The sequence below is a fragment of the Ranitomeya imitator genome, chromosome 8, assembly GCF_032444005.1.
Source record: "Ranitomeya imitator isolate aRanImi1 chromosome 8, aRanImi1.pri, whole genome shotgun sequence".
Classification (NCBI taxonomy): Eukaryota; Metazoa; Chordata; class Amphibia; order Anura; family Dendrobatidae; genus Ranitomeya; species Ranitomeya imitator.
The window spans coordinates 205,794,430-205,820,913 of record NC_091289.1 but is presented as its reverse complement, the minus strand read 5'-3'; the positions used below and the strand labels follow the sequence as shown (position 1 = coordinate 205,820,913).

The window sequence follows — 26,484 nt, the reverse complement described above, 5'->3', positions numbered from 1 at the left end:
TCCCATCCTATATATACTGCACAGTACCGCTCCTCCCGTCCTGTATACAGTATATATACTGCCCAGTACCGCTCCTCCCATCCTGTATATACTGCCCAGTACTGCTCCTCCCATCCTATATATACTGCACAGTACTGCTCCTCCCGTCCTGTATACAGTATATATACTGCACAGTACCGCTCCTCCAATCCTGTATATACTGCCCAGTACCGCTCCTCCAATCCTGTATATACTGCACAGTACCGCTCCTCCCATCCTGTATATACTGCCCAGTACTGCTCCTCCCATCCTATATATACTGCACAGTACCGCTCCTCCCGTCCTGTATACAGTATATATACTGCACAGTACCGCTCCTCCAATCCTGTATATACTGCCCAGTACCGCTCCTCCCATCCTATATATACTGCACAGTACCGCTCCTCCCGTCCTGTATACAGTATATATACTGCACAGTACCGCTCCTCCAATCCTGTATATACTGCCCAGTACCGCTCCTCCCATCCTGTATATACTGCCCAGTACCGCTCCTCCCATCCTGTATATACTGCACAGTACCACTCCTCCCGTCCAGCGTACAGCTTGTATTCCTCAGTATTAGATATTCGGAGGGGCAGCGCTTCCTTCCAAGTGACTGCTGGGCACCAGTCCAGGTTTTTGTGGTCACGTTGCCTCCTGGACTGGGTCTTATTTCTGGTGAGACATTTAGTTGTGGATCTGCTCCCGGGCGAGCAGCTGCGTTCATGATGCTCCTCAGACTTCTCGCCCTTCTGATCCCGGAGTTCCTGATTGATTTGGCCTTTGTGCTTTTTGTTCTGAGTCTGGTTGGCTGTTATCTGGTTGCTCAATGGATGAGGGAGCGGTGCACCAAGATGAAGATCGAGCGAGCGCAGTCACAGAGAGCGCGTGCCCTGGAGCGCATGGAGAAGATGGCGCTGCGCTATAAAGCACAGGTACGGGGGCAGGGCTGGTTGTAGAGACAGTGGGGCCCTGGGCAAAAGTTTACAGTGGGGCCCCAAATGCTCACATATTCCTCATCACACAAACATTTTGGTTGTATTTACATGCGCTGAGTTCAGGGCATTACACAAGCGTGATCGACAATACTGAAGTCATTTGACGCTTGTTCCCGAGTTTCTTTACACCGGCTAAGGAAGAATGATGGGGACAGGTAGTTCTCGATGCAGTACAATGCAGGTCTCATAATGCACTGCCTATGGTCTTTGATAGAGTATAATGCAGCCCCCCGCAGAGTATACTGCAGCCCCCTCATAGTATATTGCAGAACCTCTCATAGAGTATACTGCAGTCCCCTCATACAGTGAACTGTAGCACCCCTCATAGAGTATACTGAAGAACCCCTCATAGAGTATGCTGCATCCCCCCTCATAGAGTATACTGCATCCCCCCTCAGAGTATACTGCAGCCCCCCTCATACAGTATACTGCAACCCCCTCAAAGTATACTGCAGCCCCCCTCATACAGTATACTGCAACCCCCTCAAAGTATACTGCAGCCCCCCTCAGAATATACTGCAGCCACAAACCCACTATAATGCAGCCACACACAGTATAATGTAACCCCCCACACACGCAGTATAATGCAGCCTCCCATTCACAGTATAGTGCAGCCCCTCACACACACAGTATAATGCAGCCCCCTCAACACACAGTATAATGCAGCCCCACTCCACACCCAGTGTAGAGCAGCCTCCACACTCAGTATAGTGCAGTTCCCCCACACACAGCATAATGCAGCACCCTACTCACAGTATAGTGCAACGCCCTCACACAAACAGCATAATACAGCCCCCAACACACAGTATAGTGCAGCCCATCTCCACACACAGGAGAGTGCAGCTCCCCCAACACACACAGTATAGTGCAGCTCCCCATCACACAGCACAGTTCAGCTCCCCAACACACAGCACAGTGCAACTCCCCACACACACACCGCATAATGCAGCCCCCCACACACAGTATAATGCAGCCCCTCCACACACAGTATAGTGCAGCTCCCCCAACACACAGTATAATGCAGCCCCCAACACACACTACAGTGCAGCTCCCCCTCACACAGTACAGTGCAACTCCCTCCCAACACAGTACAGTGCAGCCCCCACACTCACACACAGTATAGTGCAGCCCCCACACTCACACACAGTATAGTGCAGCTCCAACACACACAGTATAATGCAGCCCCCACACTCACAGACACACACACAATACATCATATACACACTCACACAATATTCACCCTTCCTCCTTGTTCCCCGCGTGGCTCCAGGCTCTGCTCCGGTCTCATTGGTTTGACTGCTAGCACAGCATGGTGCACGATGAAGTGACATAATCTCACGTCCGCTGAGTCACAAGCAGATGGGGAGTGATGGGAGAGGGAGTGTCATCTGCCCATTCATTACAGGATACAATTCAAAGTACTTGTTCTCCCCCACAAAGCTCTCCACAGTGCGGCACCCCCTTACATCTCCCTCATTTCTGTCTATCGGCCTAACCGACCTCTGCGCTCTGCAAATGACTTTCGGCTAACCTCTGCACTAATCCGTACCTCCCACTCCCGACTCCAAGACTTCTCCCGTGCTGCGCCAATCCTCTGGAATGCTCTACCCCAAGATATTAGGACCATCCATAATTTGCATAGTTTTAGGCGCTCGCTCAAAACACATTTGTTCAGAGCGGCCTATCACGTTCACTAATCAGTCATTTTATGTTTGTGTGTGTGTAGCCCATTCACTATCCTCATCTATCCTTCACCCCCTGAAGATGGCTGGACCCTCATTGTAAATACATCATTGTAAATACACACCTGTACTTTGTATCTCCCCACCTCATTGTAGATTGTAAGCTCTCACGAGCAGGGGCGGCTTATTTTGCTTTATTGTATTGTTAACGTTGTTACTTATGACTGTTGTGTTTGAAACTGTTAAACTGTAAAGCGCTGTGGAATATGTTGGCGCTATTTAAATAAAGATTATTATTATTATTATCTGACACTCTCTCCTCCGTCACTGCTTTCAACTGTATCGGTGTCTATGATGCCGATAAGTTGAATGAGCGATGGGGGAGCGCTGGTCCCCATAATGGCCACTGACTGGGGGCCCCTCCTGGAGGAATGGGGGTCCCTAGGCAGCTGCCTGGTCTGCCTGCCCCTAACGCTGTATGGGGGAGAGGTAGGGTTAGGGTCCAATAGCCATCATATGGAGAAAAGTATGTGCCCTTAAACATTCCCCACTGGGGACTTCTCTGTCCTCATCTACATCCATAGACATTAGTATGGAGAAAAGTATGTGCCCCCCCACATCCACCTCCGGGGGCTTCTCTGTCCTCATTTACATCCATAGACATTAATATGGAGAAAGTATGTGCCCCCCACATCCTCCTCCGGGGGCTTCTCTGTCCTCATCTACATCCATAGACATTAATATGGAGACAGTATGTGCCCCCCACATCCTCCTCCGGGGGCTTCACTGTCCTCATCTACATCCATAGACATTAGTATGGAGAAAAGTATGTGCCCCTCACATCCACCACTGGGGACTTCTCTATGCTCACCTGCAACACCCACTAGGGCCATAGGGTTCTCGGAACTTGGTCGGACGGTTCTTAAAGGGGTAGTCACAGTAGCAGTGACCCAGTCTGTGGCACTGGGCGTGCAATTAAAAGGGGTGGATGATGGAAAGGAATAAAGTTTATATAAAAAAGGGATTATTCGTGACGCCACCTGTGGTATTCGGCCAGGGAGGGCCGACGCTGCTTAAAGGGACCGCTGGGGACGAGGGTGATGCAACTGGGATGGTTCTGCTCCCCGCAGGTGGAGCGGGACCCCAGGGCTACCAGAACAGTTTAAGAGGGATGGTGGACGTTGGACTGCAGGAATGAGGGTGCAGGAATAACTAGAAGACTCAAGGTTTGCAGTTTTCTTTACCTTTAATCCTAGGTTGCAGGTGTAGTCCAGGGCACAAGTCACAGCTGGTGATGGAAATCTGGGCAGCCAGGAAGCAATTCAGGATCCTCCTAGCCAGGTGGGGTTGAAGGCCTCCCTGCTGCGCTGTTCTCTTGGTGCTTTTAGTTCTCCTCAATTCCCTCTCTGTCTGTCAACTAAGTGAAACACTACCCGCATGGCAGGCAGCTTGAGCCTGTTCCGGGTGTCACTCCCTCGTGGTGACTCCGGGCTCTCATATGCTGCTGTGCCTTCGGGTGTCCAATGGGGCCAGGAGACCTGCAACCTCCTGTCCTCTGGATTTGGTTGTGGGACCTGCAGTTCCCACACAACCATGGACTCCGGTGTCCAATCTTCAGCGCTCAGTCCTGGAGTGAGCTCAGACGCAGCTCCTATCCCACAGATTCTCCTCACTTCTTGCCTCTTCCTCCTTCACTGTCTGCTCTCTCACAAACACTAACTAACCCCACCTCCAGACCAGAACTTACCGGGAAGTTCCCCTGAAAACCGGGTTAGAGCTCCCCCTTCTGGTCTGGAGTCAGGAAAGGTGTTGCAGGCTGACTATTACCTGCTAAGGGGATCCCGATTGCTTCCAGGCATGGCATGACCCATCCCCGAGAAAGGCAATGCCATTGTGCCACACAGCTACATCCATAGACATTAATATGGAGAAAGTATGTGCCCCCCACATCCACCTCCGGGGGCTTCTCTGTCCTCCATAATCATTAATATGGAGGTGCTCCTCTGCGGAAATAAAGGCTCGCGCTCTTCTGGGATTTGCTGCAAGATTTTGGAGGCATCTGTGAAGATTTTTGTCCCTTGATCCAGAAAAGCATTTGTGTGGTCATACCCTGATGTTGCGGAGGTGTCAGGCTCACAGTCTCCAATATTGATGTTGGACAGGGCTGAGGTCTGGGCTTTGTGCGGCCTGTTGTGAATTCTGTGGCTGAGTTCACTTCTGTGGTCACAAGTGGTATTGCAGTCTCTGGGCTTCCTCCCTCAGGTGTTTTGGTGAGCTCGTTGGCTGCCTTGCTATTTAGCTCCACCTGAGTCTGTCTTCCTTGCTCCTTGTCAATGTTCCAGTGTTGGATCTGAGCTACTGCATCTTTCCTTGGGCCTGCTGCTCTGCTAGATAAGTGCTTCTAGTTTGTTTTCTGTTTTTTCTGTCCAGCTTGCTATTAACTTTTGCTGGAAGCTCTGAGAAGCAAAGGGGTGCACCGCCGTGCTGTTAGTTCGGCACGGTGGGTCTTTTTGCCCCTTTGCGTGGTTTTCGTTTTAGGGTTTTTTGTAGACTGCATAGTTCTCTTTGCTATCCTCGCTCTGTCTAGAATATCGGGCCTCACTTTGCTGAATCTATTTCATTCCTACGTTTGTCTTTTCATCTTGCTAACAGTCATTATATGTGGGGGGCTGCCTATTCCTTTGGGGTATTTCTCTGAGGTAAGTCAGGCTTGTATTTCTATCTTCAGGCTAGTCAGCTCCTCAGGCAGTGCCGAGTTGCATAGGTAGTGATAGGCGCAATCCACTGCTGCTTATAGTTGTGTGAGGATAGATCAGGTACTGCAGTCTACAGAGATTCCACGTCTCAGAGCTCGTCCTATTGTTTTTGGTTATTGCCAGATCTCTGTATGTGCGCTGATTATTGCACGCTGTGTTGCCTGATTGCCAGCCATAACAGTACAAGGAGCCACACCAATGATTCCCAATAGAGGGAAAAAAGAAATCCTGACATCATTTTTTTTTCTTAGCTCTGTCTTCAGTCTTTTTTTTCCCCTAGACATTAGAGTGCTTCAGGACACAGCTGTGGACATGGATATTCAGGGTCTGTGCTCCTCAATGGATAATCTCGTTGTAAATGTACAAAAGATTCAAGATACTATTGATCAGAAATCGATGCTAGAACCAAGAATTCCGATTCCTGATTTGTTTTTTGGTGACAGAACTAAGTTCCTGAGCTTCAGAAATAATTGTAAGCTATTTTTGGCCTTGAAACCTCATTCTTCTGGTAATCCTATTCAACAGGTTTTGATTATTATTTCTTTTTTGCGCGGCGACCCACAGGACTGGGCGTTTTCTCTTGCACCAGGAGATTCTGCATTGAGTAATGTTGATGCATTTTTCCAGGCGCTGGGATTGCTTTACGATGAGCCTAATTCAGTGGATCAGGCTGAGAAAAATCTGCTGGCTTTATGCCAGGGTCAGGATGATGTAGAAGTATATTGTCAGAAATTTAGGAAGTGGTCAGTACTCACTCTGTGGAATGAATCTGCACTAGCGGCTTTGTTCAGAAAGGGTCTCTCTGAAGCTCTTAAGGATGTAATGGTGGGATTTCCTATGCCTGCTGGTTTGAATGAGTCTATGTCCTTGGCCATTCAGATCGGTCGTCGCTTGCGCGAGCGTAAATCTGTGCACCATCTGGCGGTATTGTCTGAGAGTAAACCTGAGCCTATGCAGTGCGACAGGACTATGACTAAAGTAGAACGGCAAGAACACAGACGTCTGAACAGACTGTGTTTCTATTGTGGTGATTCTACTCATGCTATTTCTAATTGTCCTAAACGCACTAGGCGGTTTGATAGCTCTGCCGTTATTGGTACTGTACAGTCCAAATTCCTTTTGTCCATTACCTTAATGTGCTCTTTGTCATCGTATTCGGTCATGGCGTTTGTGGATTCAGGCGCTGCCCTGAATCTGATGGATTTGGATTATGCTAAACGTTGTGGATTTTTCTTGGAGCCTTTGCGGTGTCCTATTCCATTGAGAGGAATTGATGCTACACCTTTGGCCAAGAATAAGCCTCAGTACTGGGCCCAGCTGACCATGTGCATGGCTCCTGCACATCAGGAAGTTATTCGCTTTCTGGTACTGCATAATTTGCATGATGTGGTCGTGTTGGGGTTGCCATGGCTACAAACCCATAATCCAGTATTGGATTGGAACTCTATGTCGGTAACCAGCTGGGGTTGTCAGGGAGTACATGGTGATGTTCCATTTTTGTCTATTTCGTCATCCATTCCTTCTGACATCCCAGAGTTCTTGTCGGACTTTCAGGATGTATTTGAAGAGTCCAAGTCTGATGCCCTACCTCCGCATAGGAATTGTGATTGTGCTATCGATTTGATTCCTGGTAGTAAATTCCCTAAGGGTCGTTTATTTAATTTGTCCGTGCCTGAACACGCCGCTATGCGCAGTTATGTGAAGGAGTCCCTGGAGAAGGGACATATTCGCCCATCGTCGTCACCATTGGGAGCAGGGTTCTTTTTTTGTAGCCAAGAAGGATGGTTCGCTAAGACCGTGTATTGATTACCGCCTTCTTAATAAGATCACTGTTAAGTTTCAGTATCCCTTGCCATTGATTTCTGACTTGTTTGCTCGGATTAAGGGGGCTAGTTGGTTTACTAAGATTGATCTTCGTGGTGCGTATAATCTGGTGAGAATCAGGCAGGGAGATGAATGGAAAACGGCATTTAATACGCCCGAGGGTCATTTTGAGTATCTGGTGATGCCGTTCGGACTTGCCAATGCTCCATCTGTTTTTCAGTCTTTTATGCATGACATTTTCCGTGAGTATCTGGATAAATTCTTGATTGTTTACTTGGATGACATTTTGATCTTCTCAGATGATTGGGAGTCTCATGTGAAGCAGGTCAGAATGGTTTTCCAGGTACTGCGTGCTAATTCCTTGTTCGTGAAGGGATCAAAGTGTCTCTTCGGTGTACAGAAAGTTTCATTTTTGGGGTTCATCTTTTCCCCTTCTACTATCGAGATGGATCCGGTTAAGGTTCAGGCCATCCAGGATTGGACTCAGCCGACATCTCTAAAAAGTCTGCAGAAATTCCTGGGCTTTGCTAATTTTTATCGTCGCTTCATCTGTAATTTTTCTAGCATTGCCAGACCATTGACCGATTTGACCAAGAAGGGTGCTGATTTGGTTAATTGGTCTTCTGCTGCCATGGAAGCTTTTCAGGAGTTGAAGCGTCGTTTTTGCTGTGCCCCTGTGTTGTGTCAACCTGATGTTTCTCTTCCGTTCCAGGTCGAGGTTGATGCTTCTGAGATTGGTGCAGGGGCGGATTTGTCACAGAGAGGTTCTGGTTGCTCAGTGTTCAAACCATGTGCTTTCTTTTCCAGGAAATTTTCTGCTGCTGAGCGTAATTATGATGTGGGCAACCGAGAGTTGCTGGCCATGAAGTGGGCATTCGAGGAGTGGCGTCATTGGCTTGAGGGTGCTAAGCATCGCGTGGTGGTTTTGACTGATCATAAGAACCTTACTTATCTTGAGTCTGCCAAGCGCTTGAATCCTAGACAGGCCCGTTGGTCGTTATTTTTTGCTCGTTTTGATTTTGTGATTTCATACCTTCCGGGCTCTAAAAATGTGAAGGCGGATGCTCTGTCTAGGAGTTTTGTGCCCGACTCTCCGGGGTTATCTGAGCCGGCGAGTATCCTCAAGGAAGGAGTCATTGTGTCTGCCATCTCCCCTGATTTGCGGAGAGTGTTGCAGAAATTTCAGGCTAATAAACCTGATCGTTGTCCGGCCGAGAAACTGTTCGTCCCTGATAGGTGGACTAGTAAAGTTATCTCTGAACTTCATTGTTCGGTGCTGGCCGGTCATCCAGGAATCTTTGGTACCAGGGAGTTGGTTGCTAGATCCTTCTGATGGCCGTCTCTGTCACGGGATGTGCGTGCTTTTGTGCAGTCCTGTGGAATTTGTGCTAGGGCTAAGCCCTGCTGTTCACGTGCCAGTGGGTTGCTTTTGCCCTTGCCGGTCCCGATGAGGCCTTGGACACATATTTCGATGGATTTCATTTCTGACCTTCCCGTTTCTCAAAAAATGTCGGTCATTTGGGTGGTCTGTGATCGCTTTTCTAAAATGGTCCATCTGGTGCCCTTGGTTAAATTGCCTTCCTCCTCTGATTTGGTGCCTTTGTTCTTCCAGCATGTGGTTCGTTTACATGGCATTCCTGAGAATATTGTTTCTGACAGAGGTTCCCAGTTTGTCTCGAGGTTCTGGCGAGCCTTTTGTGGTAGGATGGGCATTGACCTATCTTTCTCCTCGGCCTTCCATCCTCAGACTAATGGCCAGACCGAACGAACCAATCAGACCTTGGAAACATATCTGAGATGTTTTGTTTCCGCTGACCAGGATGATTGGGTGTCATTTTTGCCGTTGGCTGAGTTCGCCCTTAATAATCGGGCCAGCTCGGCTACCTTGGTCTCTCCATTTTTCTGCAATTCTGGGTTCCATCCTCGTTTCTCTTCAGGACAGGTTGAGTCTTCGGACTGTCCTGGTGTGGATTCTGTGGTGGACAGGTTGCAGCAGATCTGGACTCAGGTAGTGGACAATTTGACCTTGTCCCAGGAGAAGGCTCAGCTTTTCGCTAATCGCAGACGCCGTGTGGGACCCCGACTTCGTGTTGGGGATCTGGTTTGGTTATCTTCTCGTCATATTCCTATGAAGGTTTCCTCTCCTAAATTTAAACCTCGTTTTATTGGTCCGTATAGGATTTCTGAGATTCTCAATCCGGTGTCTTTTCGTCTGACCCTCCCAGACTCCTTTTCCATACATAATGTATTCCATAGGTCGTTGTTGAGGAGATACGTGGCACCTATGGTTCCATCTGTGGAGCCTCCTGCCCCTGTTTTGGTAGAGGGGGAATTGGAGTATATTGTGGAGAAGATTTTGGATTCTCGTGTCTCTAGACGGAAACTCCAGTATCTGGTCAAATGGAAGGGTTATGCTCAGGAAGATAATTCCTGGGTTTTTGCCTCTGATGTCCATGCCCCAGATCTTGTTCGTGCCTTTCATGTGGCTCATCCTGGTCGGCCTGGGGGTTCTGGTGAGGGTTCGGTGACCCCTCCTCAAGGGGGGGGTACTGTTGTGAATTCTGTGGCTGAGTTCACTTCTGTGGTCACAAGTGGTATTGCAGTCTCTGGGCTTCCTCCCTCAGGTGTTTTGGTGAGCTCGTTGGCTGCCTTGCTATTTAGCTCCACCTGAGTCTGTCTTCCTTGCTCCTTGTCAATGTTCCAGTGTTGGATCTGAGCTACTGCATCTTTCCTTGGGCCTGCTGCTCTGCTAGATAAGTGCTTCTAGTTTGTTTTCTGTTTTTTCTGTCCAGCTTGCTATTAACTTTTGCTGGAAGCTCTGAGAAGCAAAGGGGTGCACCGCCGTGCTGTTAGTTCGGCACGGTGGGTCTTTTTGCCCCTTTGCGTGGTTTTCGTTTTAGGGTTTTTGGTAGACTGCATAGTTCTCTTTGCTATCCTCGCTCTGTCTAGAATATCGGGCCTCACTTTGCTGAATCTATTTCATTCCTACGTTTGTCTTTTCATCTTGCTAACAGTCATTATATGTGGGGGGCTGCCTATTCCTTTGGGGTATTTCTCTGAGGTAAGTCAGGCTTGTATTTCTATCTTCAGGCTAGTCAGCTCCTCAGGCAGTGCCGAGTTGCATAGGTAGTGATAGGCGCAATCCACTGCTGCTTATAGTTGTGTGAGGATAGATCAGGTACTGCAGTCTACAGAGATTCCACGTCTCAGAGCTCGTCCTATTGTTTTTGGTTATTGCCAGATCTCTGTATGTGCGCTGATTACTGCACGCTGTGTTGCCTGATTGCCAGCCATAACAGCGGCCGCTCATGTTCTCCCCCATGTTTATATGGACCATGTGCACTTGGCACAGTCATGGGGACATACAGTATATGAGTTTCCCCCAAACTGTTTCCACAAAGCTGATGTAACAATTTGTTACCCCGGAGGCTCTCAGCACAGGACCGCGCTTGTATTGGGGAGCTCCGCACCACCAGCCACTGTCACATGGTAGTAATGGCAGACAAAATGGTGGGAGGTGGACGGTATCCACCAGGGTCTGGGGTAGGAAGGCTTGGAGGTTAAACACTTAAGAGGGGCATTGGTACACCTGAAAAAAGGTGCAAAAGAAAATCTTGATTTCATAATGTTTATTAATATAAAACATGTAGACAACATGACAGCCCCCACAGAGCTACAACCATAAAGTGCAGGCTGGGAAGGAGATGACACGAGGACACGAGAATTCTCTGGAGAAGAAGATGATGCGAGAACAATTGAGTTTTCCAAGGAAGAAGATGACATGAGGACATGTGAGTTTTGTAGGAAAGAAGATGACAGGACACATGAGGTTTCCGGGGAAGAATATTACATGAGAACACGTGATTTCTCTGAGGAAGATGACATCGGGACTCGTGGGTTTTCCAGGGAAGAATATTGAGTCACCCGCCAGGGTCGTGGGGTACTCGGTGCCGGGTCCTGAGTTCACAGGGGGATGTCACGGTGGTGACACGGTCCGTGGCCCTGGGCGCCCATGTAAAAGGGGAAAGTTCTTTAAAGGGAATAAAGTTTATATTCGTGACGCCACCTGTGGTATTCCCCAGTGGTGGATGTGAGGGGTACATACTTTTGTCCATATGATGGCTATTGGACCCTCCCCTACCTCTCCCCCGTACAGCGTATTCGTTCAGTGGGGACCGACACTGCTTTAAGGGGTCCTCTGGAGTGATGTTATGGCAGATAGATGGTATAACTTCCCACAGGTGAAGTATGTCCCCAGGGCTCCCGTTGTGTAGATGGAAGATGGTGAATGGCGCAGTAAAGAACGAGGACACAGGTTTGCAGTCCCTTTACCTTGTTTACTGTACACTTCAGGCAGTTGCAGTCCAGGGCACCAGATCACAGGGCAGGCAGGGTCCGCCTGACTTGGAAGAGAATCCAGATTCCCCTTTACCAAGTGGAGTTAAAAGCCTTCCTCTAGCGTGGTGGTGTTGTAGTTCCTTACTGCCTACGGCTTCATATAAGGTCCTCACAGATGTTCTCTCTCTGTCCCCCGTATAGGATAGGACAAAACTCGTATGACTGGTGACTTGGGCCTGTTTATATGGACTCTAGCAAGCCCCAAGCTCTAAATGTGTCACCGTGTCTTCAAGTGTGTGTGGGGACAGATAACTTGCAGTTCAGCTGTCCTGCTGGTCTCTGCTGTAAGTCGTAGAGTTTCTTACAACCTTGGTGGTCCGGCTACCAGTTATCTGCACCTCAGAAGGAGGCAGCTTGCTCTTAGCTGGTCTCCCCTGATATCCTCTCCTGTGCTTCGCTCTCCTGCACACTCACTGAACAATGTTCGACTTTCTGTATGTCTCTTCCTCCAGGGGCTGCAGTACTTCAGACTACAGGCCCCTTCAGACCTTCTGACACTCTGTCGGTCTGCTCTCTTCTGTGTCTCTCACTTTCTGAACTGAAACTCCATCCTTTCCCTCCAGATCAGGATGTATTTATAGGGGAGTTCACCCTAAACTAGGCTTAGAGCTCCCCCTTCTGGTCTGGAGTGTGAACATGTTGTATGCATTGTGGTTACCTGATAAAAGATCTCCTTAATCACTTCCAAACGTAACATCACTCTCCCCATGAGGAAAGCAATGCTACTGTGATGACCAGGAACCTGGGGCGCCACACTCTCCCCCCCCCCCCCTTCCCCCATTAAATCCAGTACTCCCAGATTGGGAAAAGAAAACAACAGTTACATGTTAAATAATGCAAACATTTTGAAAGACATTAGAAGAGGTATAAAACTTTGGCTTCCCTTTATGGGTGGGAGGTATATTTGGCTTAAACGTTGCAAAAACAAGTTTACAAAAGTACATCTGGTTTTATACCTGGGTGTCTTTGTTTATAAATGAAAGTACCGATGCGAGGGACCCGTCATGAACCCCCAACGTAGTCTTTGGCGAGCTACAAGGCATATCCAGACCCAGGGTTCACCACGCCAGATGGTTTTGCTTCGGGTCTGTGAAGAAACAAGCAAACAAGGCCCTACCCACGCCGGCAAGTGGGTAGATCCAGGGTGCACCTTGAGGGTGCCAACTATGTATAAATACAGTTTTTGAGTAATTCACTGTCCATTACCCTATTGTCCATTTAAACCTGTAACAAATGTAAGCAAGCAATTTAAACAGGTAACAGCAATTATTGACATTTTTAATCCCTGTAACGAGCTGGGATTTGACCTTTGTTACTACGAGTAACTGCTAATAACCAAGAAAAATTATCTTTCACAATTGGTGCAGAATCCAACCAGAGGAGCAGCACTTTTAGACCTAATACTATCTAATAGACCTGACAGAATAACAAATCTGCAGGTGGTTGGGCATTTAGGAAATAGCGACCACAATATTGTGCAGTTTCACCTGTCTTTCACTAGGGGGACTTGTCAGGGAGTCACAAAAACATTGAACTTTAGGAAGGCAAAGTTTGACCAGCTTAGAGATGCCCTTAATCTGGTAGACTGGGACAATATCCTCAGAAATGAGAATACAGATAATAAATGGGAAATGTTTAAGAACATCCTAAATAGGCAGTGTAATCGGTTTATACCTTGTGGGAATAAAAGGACTAGAAATAGGAAAAACCCAATGTGGCTAAACAAAGAAGTAAGACAGGCAATTAACAGTAAAAAGAAAGCATTTGCACTACTAAAGCAGGATGGCACCATTGAAGCTCTAAAAAACTATAGGGAGAAAAATACTTTATCTAAAAAACTAATTAAAGCTGCCAAAAAGGAAACAGAGAAGCACATTGCTAAGGAGAGTAAAATTAATCCCAAACTGTTCTTCAACTATATCAATAGTAAAAGAATAAAAACTGAAAATGTAGGCCCCTTAAAAAATAGTGAGGAAAGAATGGTTGTAGATGACGAGGAAAAAGCTAACATATTAAACACCTTCTTCTCCACGGTATTCACGGTGGAAAATGAAATGCTAGGTGAAATCCCAAGAAACAATGAAAACCCTATATTAAGGGTCACCAATCTAACCCAAGAAGAGGTGCGAAACCGGCTAAATAAGATTAAAATAGATAAATCTCCGGGTCCGGATGGCATACACCCACGAGTACTAAGAGAACTAAGTAATGTAATAGATAAACCATTATTTCTTATTTTTAGGGACTCTATAGCGACGGGGTCTGTTCCGCAGGACTGGCGCATAGCAAATGTGGTGCCAATATTCAAAAAGGGCTCTAAAAGTGAACCTGGAAATTATAGGCCAGTAAGTCTAACCTCTATTGTTGGTAAAATATTTGAAGGGTTTCTGAGGGATGTTATTCTGGATTATCTCAATGAGAATAACTGTGTAACTCCATATCAGCATGGGTTTATGAGAAATCGCTCCTGTCACCAATCTAATCAGTTTTTATGAAGAGGTAAGCTATAGGCTGGACCACGGTGAGTCATTGGACGTGGTATATCTCGATTTTTCCAAAGCGTTTGATACCGTGCCGCACAAGAGGTTGGTACACAAAATGAGAATGCTTGGTCTGGGGGAAAATGTGTGTAAATGGGTTAGTAACTGGCTTAGTGATAGAAAGCAGACGGTGGTTATAAATGGTATAGTCTCTAACTGGGTCGCTGTGACCAGTGGGGTACCGCAGGGGTCGGTATTGGGACCTGTTCTCTTCAACATATTCATTAATGATCTGGTAGAAGGTTTACACAGTAAAATATCGATATTTGCAGATGATACAAAACTATGTAAAGCAGTTAATACAAGAGAAGATAGTATTCTGCTACAGATGGATCTGGATAAGTTGGAAACTTGGGCTGAAAGGTGGCAGATGAGGTTTAACAATGATAAATGTAAGGTTATACACATGGGAAGAGGGAATCAATATCACCATTACACACTGAATGGGAAACCACTGGGTAAATCTGACAGGGAAAAGGACTTGGGGATCCTAGTTAATGATAAACTTACCTGGAGCAGCCAGTGCCAGGCAGCAGCTGCCAAGGCAAACAGGATCATGGGGTGCATTAAAAGAGGTCTGGATACACATGATGAGAGCATTATACTGCCTCTGTACAAATCCCTAGTTAGACCGCACATGGAGTACTGTGTCCAGTTTTGGGCACCGGTGCTCAGGAAGGATATAATGGAACTAGAGAGAGTACAAAGGAGGGCAACAAAATTAATAAAGGGGATGGGAGAACTACAATACCCAGATAGATTAGCGAAATTAGGATTATTTAGTCTAGAAAAAAGACGACTGAGGGTCGATCTAATAACCATGTATAAGTATATAAGGGGATAATACAAATATCTCGCTGAGGATCTGTTTATACCAAGGAAGGTGACGGGCACAAGGGGGCATTCTTTGCGTCTGGAGGAGAGAAGGTTTTTCCACCAACATAGAAGAGGATTCTTTACTGTTAGGGCAGTGAGAATCTGGAATTGCTTGCCTGAGGAGGTGGTGATGGCGAACTCAGTCGAGGGGTTCAAGAGAGGCCTGGATGTCTTCCTGGAGCAGAACAATATTGTATCATACAATTATTAGGTTCTGTAGAAGGACGTAGATCTGGGGATTTATTATGATGGAATATAGGCTGAACTGGATGGACAAATGTCTTTTTTCGGCCTTACTAACTATGTTACTATGTTACTATGAGTAGACCTACTTAATTCCTGATCTAACATGTCTGCTGTTACTGTAGTGGACCCACTAGTGTGTGTACTACTTGTAGGCCTACTTTTAGCAATAAAGAACAGTACAATAATTAACTATGAAAAGCTATTACCTGCTATGGGTATAGTAACTCTTAAGGCTTCAAGTGCAAAGCTAACTTTATGTTTATTCAAAGTGCAGAACTTTCCCAGCAACGGAGACTACTTCTACGGGTATACTACATCAAGTCCATCTGATTCAAAAGTGCAACAGTAGACATTTTCACTACTTTCTGCACACACGTTATCTAAGTTCAAGTTTCAATTTTTATTCTTATTCACTACATTAACTCACTAATATATTTAATTTTCTAGCATGTAAAGTACAACTTTAACTAACTTTGGATATTCGTTCAGCAAAGTGCAGCAAGTCAACATTCCCTTTAAGGGTGCAAACAACTTTCAAGTCTTTTAATACTGAGGTAGTGCAATTTAATACTCAAGTCAATAAATACTTTAGAACAGCAGCAACGATGCGAGGGACCCGTCATTAACCCCCAACGTTGGTCTTGGGCGGGCTACAATGCGTGTATCCAGACCCGAAATCCTGCCGAGCCAAACGGGTTTTTCTTCAGGTCTCTGTAAAACAAAACAACTTTCACAGCAATATTAGAAACAGTCTCTTAAAAGCTTATTTTTAAACCAGTAGGAAGCACCTTTAAGAAGGTGCAAGCTATTTACAAATGGAAAGTTCCTGATCATGCACAGTTCATGATTCACAGTTCTGTAAACGATCAAACTTGATGATGAACGGTAAATGATTACCTGGCCAGGTAAAACCAAACTTTTGAAATTGGTAACTATTTGTCACCATATTGTATGAAATATAATATGATTTTGTAGCTGCGGGCTAACCCCCCCTCCCCCTTCTCTCTCTGGCTCCCTTTGTTTCTGAATGTATGTGTAGAAGAGCTTTTATGACTTCTTGCTGCATTCCTGACTTTCAGCTCCCAAATCCCTCATGCCCCTCCTATAGGAATTTTTACGATCGGTATAGATGCATAGACAGTTGTACCAGCTTAAACTGGTTGGATCTCCCTTGTAAAACATGAAGTCCATTGTCCTAATATTGCAAGATATTGGGCCAACGATTTAGGCTTGGAAAATAATGAGTACATATTGCTAAAGTCCATTGGCGCATCTATCCATCCCTGTAAGCAGGAGCCTCCAAGTCCAACAGGGACAGAGTACAAATTTCTCTGGAACTGAGTGTCCCTACTAGCCTGAATTTAGTATCTATGGAGAGCAAATCTTAATACAAGATGAATGCTGGGTGTGTTATGATCCTGACATGTTCTGTAGCGGAGATACAGGCATTAGACAAACTTGTGTTAAATCTAGTAAGACTGAAGAGATAGGAGGGTCTGGGTAAGCCAGCCCTGTTGGTGATGTCACAGGCTGCGGTTTATAAGTTTCTGCCAGACCCCCAGCATTTAGTTTTGACCTGAGGAGCCTGACTGCCAGTCCTAATGCATTGGGACATATGGGAACTAGCCTGGTTGCCTGCAAGGTCCTGAACACATGTAAGTGTTAATTTCTCATTTAACCCCTGTTATTTTTATAATTACCTTGTACATATTTTCAATTGTCTCATATCGTAACATCTTTATATGACTTTTTATAAACACTGCCTTAAACCTTTGATGGAGCATAATATTTAATACTAGATTCGTTCTTCTGCCCTAAAACGTACCGTAAGTCTTCTGAAGGGAATTACGCTACTGTTTTGGTTTGGCTTCAGACCCGTTTAATCGAAGCTGGTGGCAGCATACCTTTGTACTGGGTAGTTGGGAGTCATTGTAGCGACTGCAGCGTTGATAATTATTGTTCCTACCTGAGTGGGAGTAGTTTATCGTGTCGCTGCAGCGTGCCGAATAGCCAGTACATAGCAGGCAGCCTTTCTGACGGCTAATTACCCTAGGTGCAGTACCTAGACTGACCTGAGAGTAAGGGGGCGCCAGAGAGCTGCAAGTTTCAAGTGGAACTGTAAGCGGGATATACATAAATCCCTGCAGTTCATGGTATATTGAAGAGCAGTGGGATACCTAAAATAAGCCCCTGCTGTAAACTAAGACGTCAATAGCCTTGTGTGTGTTTTTCCATCACATTGTAGCAGTAGAGGGATAACTAAGATAAGCCCCCTGCACATGTGATAGCAGTCTGTTGGCCTAAAGTCACCCCGATCTGTGACATATTGGTGGCAGCGGTGTGGATTCCTGAGACTATTCACAGTCATTTTGTGTTTCAGGTTCTAGGGTTCCTTTTGCAGCACCTGGACGCTACGCTCACTCATGTTAGGCTCTAGTCTGATACCAGGGATGATGTAGATCTTATCAGTTCCCACTATGCGGGTCTGAGTGCAGCTGCGCGTGGTTACCAGTACAGTTTGTGTAGCCTGGCTGCGTGTAATAGCTGGTGAAGCAGTGGCTGCAGTCTCTGTGGTGGTGATGGTGCAAGCAGGGGTTACAGTAGGAGTGGTGGTGGTGGCAGCTATTTTGGCGCTAGGTGGCGCTGCTAGTGTCTTCAGCTTAGCCGGCTTTGGGGCAGTGTCTCTGCATCTGTGCACATTCAGAGCATACCTCTACATGCACGGTTGTTACCCTCTTCGTTGGATTTCTGTTATACCGCACTTCTAGACTCCGGGTGCTCATCCAGAAAAGCAAGACATTCCGTGTGCAAAAAAGAGATTTAGATAGCACTCACCGGTCCTTAAAACTTCCTGCTTTATTCAGATACTTAAAACATCATGGCTTGGAGAACGGGTTAACAAGGTGTGCGAGCCAGTGCTGACGATGGCTGTTTAGTGCTGCACTGCGCTTCAATGGGTCAGTGTGTCAGAGGAGCTGACAGAGGAATACCTGAGCTCTGGGACGCCCCCCTCTGTAACCACCTCCCACCACAACGAAATGCATAAAAAACATTAAAAACATTGCAATATTGTATGCAGGCTCGGACTGGCCCACCGGGGAACCGGAGGATCCTCCGGTGGGCCCTGGCACTGGCATCTGCTGGCAGGGCCTCCCCCCGCTCCAGGGCCCCACCCCCCGCCGCCGCCCGCTCGCTCGCCTGCCCGCCTTGAATACTCACCCTGCTCCAGCGATGGTCTCGGCGTCTGCACTGCGGCTCATCCTGAACGAGCGGTCACGTGACACCGCTCATTAAGATCATGAATATGCGCATATTCATGATCTTAATGAACGGTGTCACATGACCGCTCAAGCAGGAAGAAGGTGCTGCGCCGGCGCCGCCGCCTGGAGTCGGGACAGAGCGCGAGGGATGTCGGCACGGGGGAACGGGGGGGGGATGAAGGAGGACATAAGCCGGCGCGCCGAGCAGGAGCGGGGAGATAAGCCTGCATACAGGGGGGAATATGAGCCATGCAGGGGGGGATATAAGCCATGCAGGGGGGAATATGAGCCATGCAGGGGGGAATATGAGCCATGCATACAGGGGGGAATATGAGCCATGCATACAGGAGGGGGTAATATGAGCCATGCAGGGGGGAATATGAGCCATGCATACAGGAGGGGTAATATGAGCTATGTATATGGGATAGGAGGGAGATGAGCCATGCATACAGGAGGGGGGTCATTATACAGTATGGAGCATCATTTGTGGCCGTTATACAGTATAGAGCATCATGTGCGGTCATTATACAGTATGGAGCATCATTTGTGGTCATTATACAGTATGGAGCATCATGTATGGCCGTTATACAGTATGGAGCATCATTTGTGGTCATTATACAGTATTGAGCATTATGTAGGATCATTATACAGTATGGAGCATCATGTATGGCCGTTATACAGTATGGAGCATCATTTGTGGTCATTATACAGTATTGAGCATTATGTGCGGATATTATACAGTATTGAGCATCATGTGCGGCCGTTATACAGTATGGAGCATCATTTGTGGTCATTATACAGTATGGAGCATCATTTGTGGTCATTATACAGTATGGAGCATCATGTGTGGCCATTATACAGTATGGAGAACTGTGTGGCCGTTATACACTATGGAGCATCATGTGCGGTCATTATACAGTATGGAGCATCATTTGTGGTCATTATACAGTATTGAGCATCATGTGCGGCCGTTATACAGTATGGAGCATCATGTGTGGCCATTATACAGTATGGAGAACTGTGTGGCCGTTATACACTATGGAGCATCATGTGCGGTCATTATACAGTATAGAGCATTATGTGGGATCATTATACAGTATGAAGCATCATGTGCGGTCATTATACAGTATTATTGAGCATCATGTGCGGTCATTATACAGTATGGAGCATCATGTGCGGTCATTAAACAGTATGGAGCATCATTTGCGGTGATTATACAGTATTGAGCATTATGTGGGATCATTATACAGTATGGAGCACTGTGGGGCCATTATACAGTATGGAGCATCATGTGTGGCCATTATACAGTATGGAGCATCATGTGTGGCCATTATATAGTATGGAGCATCATGTGCAGTGGCCGTTATACAGTATTGAGCATCATGTGTGGCCATATTTTTTTTTGTTTATAATTATTGCATATAAAACAGTGTGATCAGCAGTGCTAAATGGCTGCGGTTGGGACGTGGATATGGGTGTGACTAGTTGTGAAATGGGTCTAGTCAGAGGCGTGGCCTAAAATTTGCCGCGGCGCACTACGCGCGCCGCAAACTTTATACCTCCTTCCCTTCTTCAAAAGTTGGGAGGTATGGTACCGCATTTGCCAGATCACGGCAAGTGCCGCAAATCCCATAGAGAATGACTGAGGCCGAACGCAGTGTTGCCATAAGTGATCCGTTACGCGGCAGATGCAGAAAAACTGCTGGATCTGCTGCAAAAGGCGACTTTCACATCAGCGATTCTTACCAAAGTCACTGCCGATAGTGTCATACTCAACAATGGGGGAGGCAGCACTAAAAGTGCCTAGGGCAGCAGAAACTCTAAATACGGCCAAGGGGGGCTAAATTTTATTCTGTGGGGGGACTGCATTATACTCAAGGTACTACATTATATTATGGGGGGCTACATCATACTATATGAGGGGTTACAGTATACTCTATGGGGGGCTGCATTATATTCTGTGGTGGGGCTGCATTATTCTCTCAGGGGACTACATAATATTATGGGGGCTACATCATACTATATGAGGGGGCTACAGTATACTCTATGGGGGTGCTGCATTATATTCTGTGGTGGGGCTGCATTCTCTCAGGGGACTACAATATATTCTGTGCTGGGTGGCATTATACTATATGAGGGGGGTTGCATTATACCCTATGGGGGGCTACATTATATTCTATGGTGGGGACTGCGTCATACCTGAGAGGGTTGCATTATATTTTGTGGGGTGCTGCATTATATTCTATGAGAGGGGACTGCATTATATTTTATGAGGGGGCTACATTATATTCTGTGAGGGGGCTACCCCAACCCTTGCTACATTATTAAGACGTGAACTACCTTATATTATACCCTGATATTAGCGCTTTTTACCGCACAACTGGTGGTCTTGTATCTATTTCTATGTAGCTACATAGTGGGCCCCAAGAATGATTTTCTCTGGTGGGCCAAAGGTGCTCCAGTCCGACGCTGATTGTATGTACTTAACGCACTGGGTGATCATTCGGGAAGAGATTTTCAGATATCACTAAACTTTACATTATCTACCTGGATGCCGTGATGATATCCAAGTACTATCATACTAGCCTTAAGGTACTGTCACACTAAGCGACGCTGCAGCGATACGACAACGATCCGGATCGCTGCAGCGTCGCTGTTTGGTTGCTGGAGATCTGTCACACAGACAGCTCTCCAGCGACCAACGATGCCGGTAACCAGGGTAAACATCGGGTTACTAAGCGCAGGGCCGCGCTTAGTAACCCGATGTTTACCCTGGTTACCAGCGTAAAAGTAAAAAAAAAACAAACACTACATACTTACCTTCTGCTGTCTGTCCTCCGGCGCTCTGCTTCCTGCACTGTGAGCACAGCGGCCGGAAAGCAGAGCGGTGACGTCACCGCTCTGCTTTCCGGCTGGCCGGCGCTCACAGTGCAGGAAGCAGAGCGCCGGAGGACAGACAGTGGAAGGTAAGTATGTAGTGTTTGTTTTTTTTTTACTTTTACGCTGGTAACCAGGGTAAACATCAGGTTACTAAGTGCGGCCCTGCGCTTAGTAACCCGATGTTTACCTTGGTTACCGGTGAAGACATCGCTGGATCGGCGTCACACACGCTGATTCAGCGCTGTCTGCAGGGAGATCCAGCGACGAAATAAAGTTCTGGACTTTCTGTAGCGACCAACGATCTCCCAGCAGGATCCTGATCGCTGCTGCCTGTCACACTCAACGATATCGCTAGCCAGGACGCTGCAACATCACGGATCGCTAGCGATATCGTTCAGTGTGACGGTACCTTTACTTAAAAAAAAAAAAGAAGCAAGGAATCACATGTAACAAATCTCCCCATGCTCCGTGGTCTGCCTCTTCGCTGTACGTCGGCCTCTTTTTTCATAAGAATATGGACATATCTACTCTATCATTTAGGGGATGTGCACACATTGCAGATTCTCTGTGGATCCGCAGCGTTTTTTGAGGTGCAGAAACGCTGCAGATCCGCAGTTGATTTACAGTACAATGTAAATCAATGAGAAAAAAAAATGCTGTGCACACTTTGTGGAAAATCCGCTGCGGATTAAATGAAATAGCATGTCACTTCTTTTTTGTGAATCTGCAGCGTTTTTGTACCCATTCCATTATAGAAAACCGCTGGGGTAAAAAACGCAGCAAATCCACAAGAAAACCGCAGCAAAAACGCACAAAAAATGCTGCGGAACCGCTCAAAAAACGCGACAAATCCACAGGTGCGTTTTCTGCCAGGAGAGGCAGAATCCGCACCAGAAATTCCTAAGCCTCATCCACAACGTGTGCACAAAGCCTAAGTCTGCATTCCAAACAGCGCTCCTTCCCTTCCGAGCTCTGCCGTGCGCCCAAATGGTGGTTCCCCCCACATTTGGAGTATCAGTGTACTCAGGACAAATTGGACAACAACTTTTGGCGTCCAATTTCTTCTCTTACCCTCGGGAAAATACAAAACCGGGGGCTGAAAAATAATTTTTTTTGAAAGAAAAGATTTTTTATTTTCACGGCTCTGCATTATAAACTTCTGTGAAGCGCTAGGTGGGTCAAAGTGCTCACCACACCTCTAGATAAGTTCCTTAGGGGGTCTACTTTCCAAAATGGTGTCACTTGTGGGGGATTCAATGTTTAGGCACATCAGGGGCTCTCCAAACGCAACATGGCGTCCCATCTCAATTCCAGTCAATTTTGCATTGAAAAGTCAAGCGGCGCTCCTTTCCTTCGCTTCCGTGCTCTCCCTTGCGCCCAAACAGTGGTTTATCCCCACATATGGGGTATCAACGTACTCACAACAAATGGCACAACAACTTTTGGAGTCCAATGTCTCCTGTAATCCTTGATAAAATAAAACAATTTGGAGCTGAAATAATTTTTTTGTGAAAAAAAGTTAAATGTTCATTTTTTTTTAAACATTCCAAAAATTCCTGTAAAACACCTGAAGGGTTAATAAACTTCTTGAATGTGGTTTTGAGCACCTTGAGGGGTGTAGGTTTTAGAATGGTGTCACACTTGGGTATATTCTATCATATAGACCCCTCAAAATGACTTCAAATAAGATGTGGTCCCTAAAAAATATTGGTGTTGTAAAAACGAGAAATCGCTGGTTAAAACCCCCATTAACTCCCTAACAAAAAAAATTTTGGTTCCAAAATTGTACTGATGTAAAGTAGACCTGTGGGATATGTTACTTATTAAGTATTTTGTGTGACATCTCTGTAATTTAAGGGCATAAAAATTCAAAGTTGGAAAATTGCAAAATATTAAAAATGTTCGGCAAATTTTCATTTTTTTCACAAATAAACGCAGGTACTATCAAATAAATGTTACCACTATCATGAAGTACAATATGTCACGAGAAAACAATGTCCGAATCACCAGGATCCGTTGAAGCTCCAGAGTTATAACCTCATAAAGGGACAGTGGTCAGAATTGTAAAAATTGGCCCGGTCATTAACGTGCAAACCACCCTTGGGGGTAAAGGGGTTAATATATATTTTTGGAGGATTGTCAGTCCTCTTTGTGTTTTTGCCACCTCCTAGCTCCATTACACACACAAGAAGCAAAGCTGCTGATTAAAGCAAATAAAAATGAGGAGCAGTAGATTGTGTGTCATGGAGCTATGAAGTGGAAAAACACAGCGTGTGTATACAGTGACAAAAGAGCCAAAGATCAAGCAGTGGTAGGGAAAATAACACAAATTTATTTATTTTTTTTTTATATTAACTTTTACCAACCAATGAGGGGGAAATGTTATAGACCTGGGGTGTGTGGAGCTGGGCTGATTGGCTATGGGTGGATGATGAAGGGGTTCCAGGGGAAGATCTAAACTTGTGGGGTCTGGGAGGTCAAGGATGGAAGTAGACACATTAGGAGTGGAAGCATGGGACAGGAGAGACACATTGGAAGGGCGAGAAAAACTGGACAACACAGACACATTGGGAGGTGAGGGTGGAAGTAGCACAACACTTCTGCTGGCACAAGTCTTTTAAGCTTTTGGTCCTGTCTTATGTGGCAGCTTCCTTTTTTTGTGTCTCCTTGGGAGGGTGGAAGTGGTGGGGTCAACAGGTCGTTCAGAATGTGGACCCGGCCTGGTGGTGGTGGACAGTCATTCAGATCTTGAGGCGGCCTAGTGGTAGTGGTGGTAGACAGCCATGCAGGAGCAGGACCCGGCATGGTGGTGGTGGTGGAGTGGCTTTCTGCAGCACCCAGCATGGTGGTGGCGGTGTAGTGGTGTGCGGCAGGACTGGGCACGGTGGTGGCCATACAGTGAGATGCAGCAGAACTCAGTATTGAGCTTGGGCTACGTTCACACTAGCGTTGTGCGCCGCTGCGTCGGCGACGCGACGCACAACGCACCGAAAAACGCGTGCAAACGCACGCAAAAACGCTGCGTTTTTCGACGCGTACGTCGTTTTTTGACGAAAATCGGACGCAAGAAAAATGCAACTTGTTGCGTTTTCTTGGTCCAACGCTAGCGTCAAATAAGACGCACGTGTCGGAAAACGCAACAAGCAAAAACGCATGCGTCCCCCATGTTAAACATAGGGGTGCATGACGCGTGCGTCGCCGCTGCGTCGCCCGACGCTAGCGCGACGCACACTAGCCGAACGCTGTGTGTAATTTGTGGCACAGGTGGAAATACCACCTGCGGCTGCTGGAAGTACCGAGTCTGCTGCATAGCCTGAACGTAAGCAGCGTTGCAGGCCTGCATCACATTGAGCTGGAGATCAGGAGTAAGGTGTTCCGACATGCCCTGCTCTATCTTATTAAAAAAGTAGTGTGCTGGTCTCTGGAGGTCAGCTTCCAGATGGTTAAGGCGTTGGTTGATATCCTGGAAAAGTGTGTTTAATATGGGTCAGACCATTTTCCAGTCTATCTCCCAGCACCTTCAGGCCATTCTGGAAGATCGAGCTCAAGTGAATAAAATCGGGCATGAGTGACCTGTCCAAGACCTTCTGCCGCTGGCAGGAAGAGCCCCCCAAAAGAGAGGCAGAGGACTGGGACAGGGGAACACCTGAAGGACCAGCTGCCTGTTCTCCAGACTGTGACACCGGCCCACTTGCTGCTTCGCTGGTGGATGGCTGGGACTGGTCCGTGGCAGTTCGATGAGGAACCGCTCCAGAAGACGATCCAGGTTATAGGTTGCTGCTCCAGGTTATGTGAATAGAAAAGAAAAGTAAAACATTACTCCAAAAAAATAACAATTTTAAAAGCGCCAACTCCTGTGGAATAGAAAAATTCAGATTAGGGAATACATCACAATGGAATACAACACAAAAATACTGACGCTCTCTGAGCCAGGACAGGCCTCAAGAAAGCCAGCAGCCGGTAGTATTTGTATTTCCCTATCCTTGCTGCAGCACCACTGCGAACTTGGATCTCCTGTCTCAGGTTCTTGTTGAAGCGATCCTTCATCGAACGCCAATGGGTTTTGACTTTGATCACTGTGAATAGGGAAAAAAAAACTCTTAAACAGCGCACTTTAGGCCGGGATCACACAACCTCGAAGGAGTTTATCGCATCACACACGGTTGTGTGATCCAGGCCTTCAAGTTCACTGCCGCATCAGACCACACTGCAATACTTTCTGACTCGTAACGTGGCGTTGTCCCTTCATCCATCAGCGCTTGGGCCACCTCATTCCACAACTGCCGAATCACCTCAGTGTCCGAGTGCTGCTGCTCCCGGGTGTCACACAATGGAACTCACTCCTGCACCAGGGTGATGAGAAGGTCGTCAAGGAATTCCTCCTCCCGTTGTGGAACCTAGGAATGAAACAAAGACATTAATGTTGGAAAGATAAAACACTTTAAACAAAAAAAAGGCAAAGAGAAAAAAAATAGTCAAGAATAAATAAAAACAGTCAAGAATACTTACACGCCGTGTTGCCACCGGAACTTGGGCCTGAGCCTGCTGCTCCTGCTCATCTGCACTGGAATGGTTCTGTAAAAAGAAAAATAAATATTTAGCCACGTGTAATAGTGACAGTGAATACTTACCAATCAGGAGCAAATGTGCTCACTACAGTCTCCTGTCCACTCTGTGAGCTCTGCTCTTCACTGGAAGACATGATGAGGAATGCTGCAAGAGAGACAGAAATGATTACAGACTGCAGGGAGAAAAACAGACAGGCAGACATACAGCCTGTATACTTACATTTGTAGGAATCTTCCGCACTTGAGGCTGCAATGCTTGTATCGCTTCCAGAGTCTTGAGACTACTGGACTTCCTCTGCCCACACCTTCTTTTATAAGGTTTGTTTAGGGGGTGGCTTAAAACATGTTCATAGACATGTTTACTCATAAAAATGCATGCGTACACAAACGCAATTGTACACATGTACTTGCGTGCGCATACCTTCCCATAGACTGTAA

General features: G+C 46.6%; 1 protein-coding gene across 1 annotated transcript in view; it reads left to right on the top strand.

Annotated features, from left to right (window-relative positions):
* Positions 1-713: 713 nt before the first annotated feature.
* The window catches only part of LOC138647079 (vitamin D3 hydroxylase-associated protein-like), a 160,574-nt gene continuing 134,803 nt past the window's right edge, over positions 714-26,484 (top strand). The window contains exon 1 of the mRNA XM_069735897.1: positions 714-953. Within this exon, the coding sequence (XP_069591998.1) occupies positions 744-953 (210 nt within the window). The 5' untranslated portion in view covers positions 714-743. The remainder of the gene's footprint in view (positions 954-26,484) is intronic.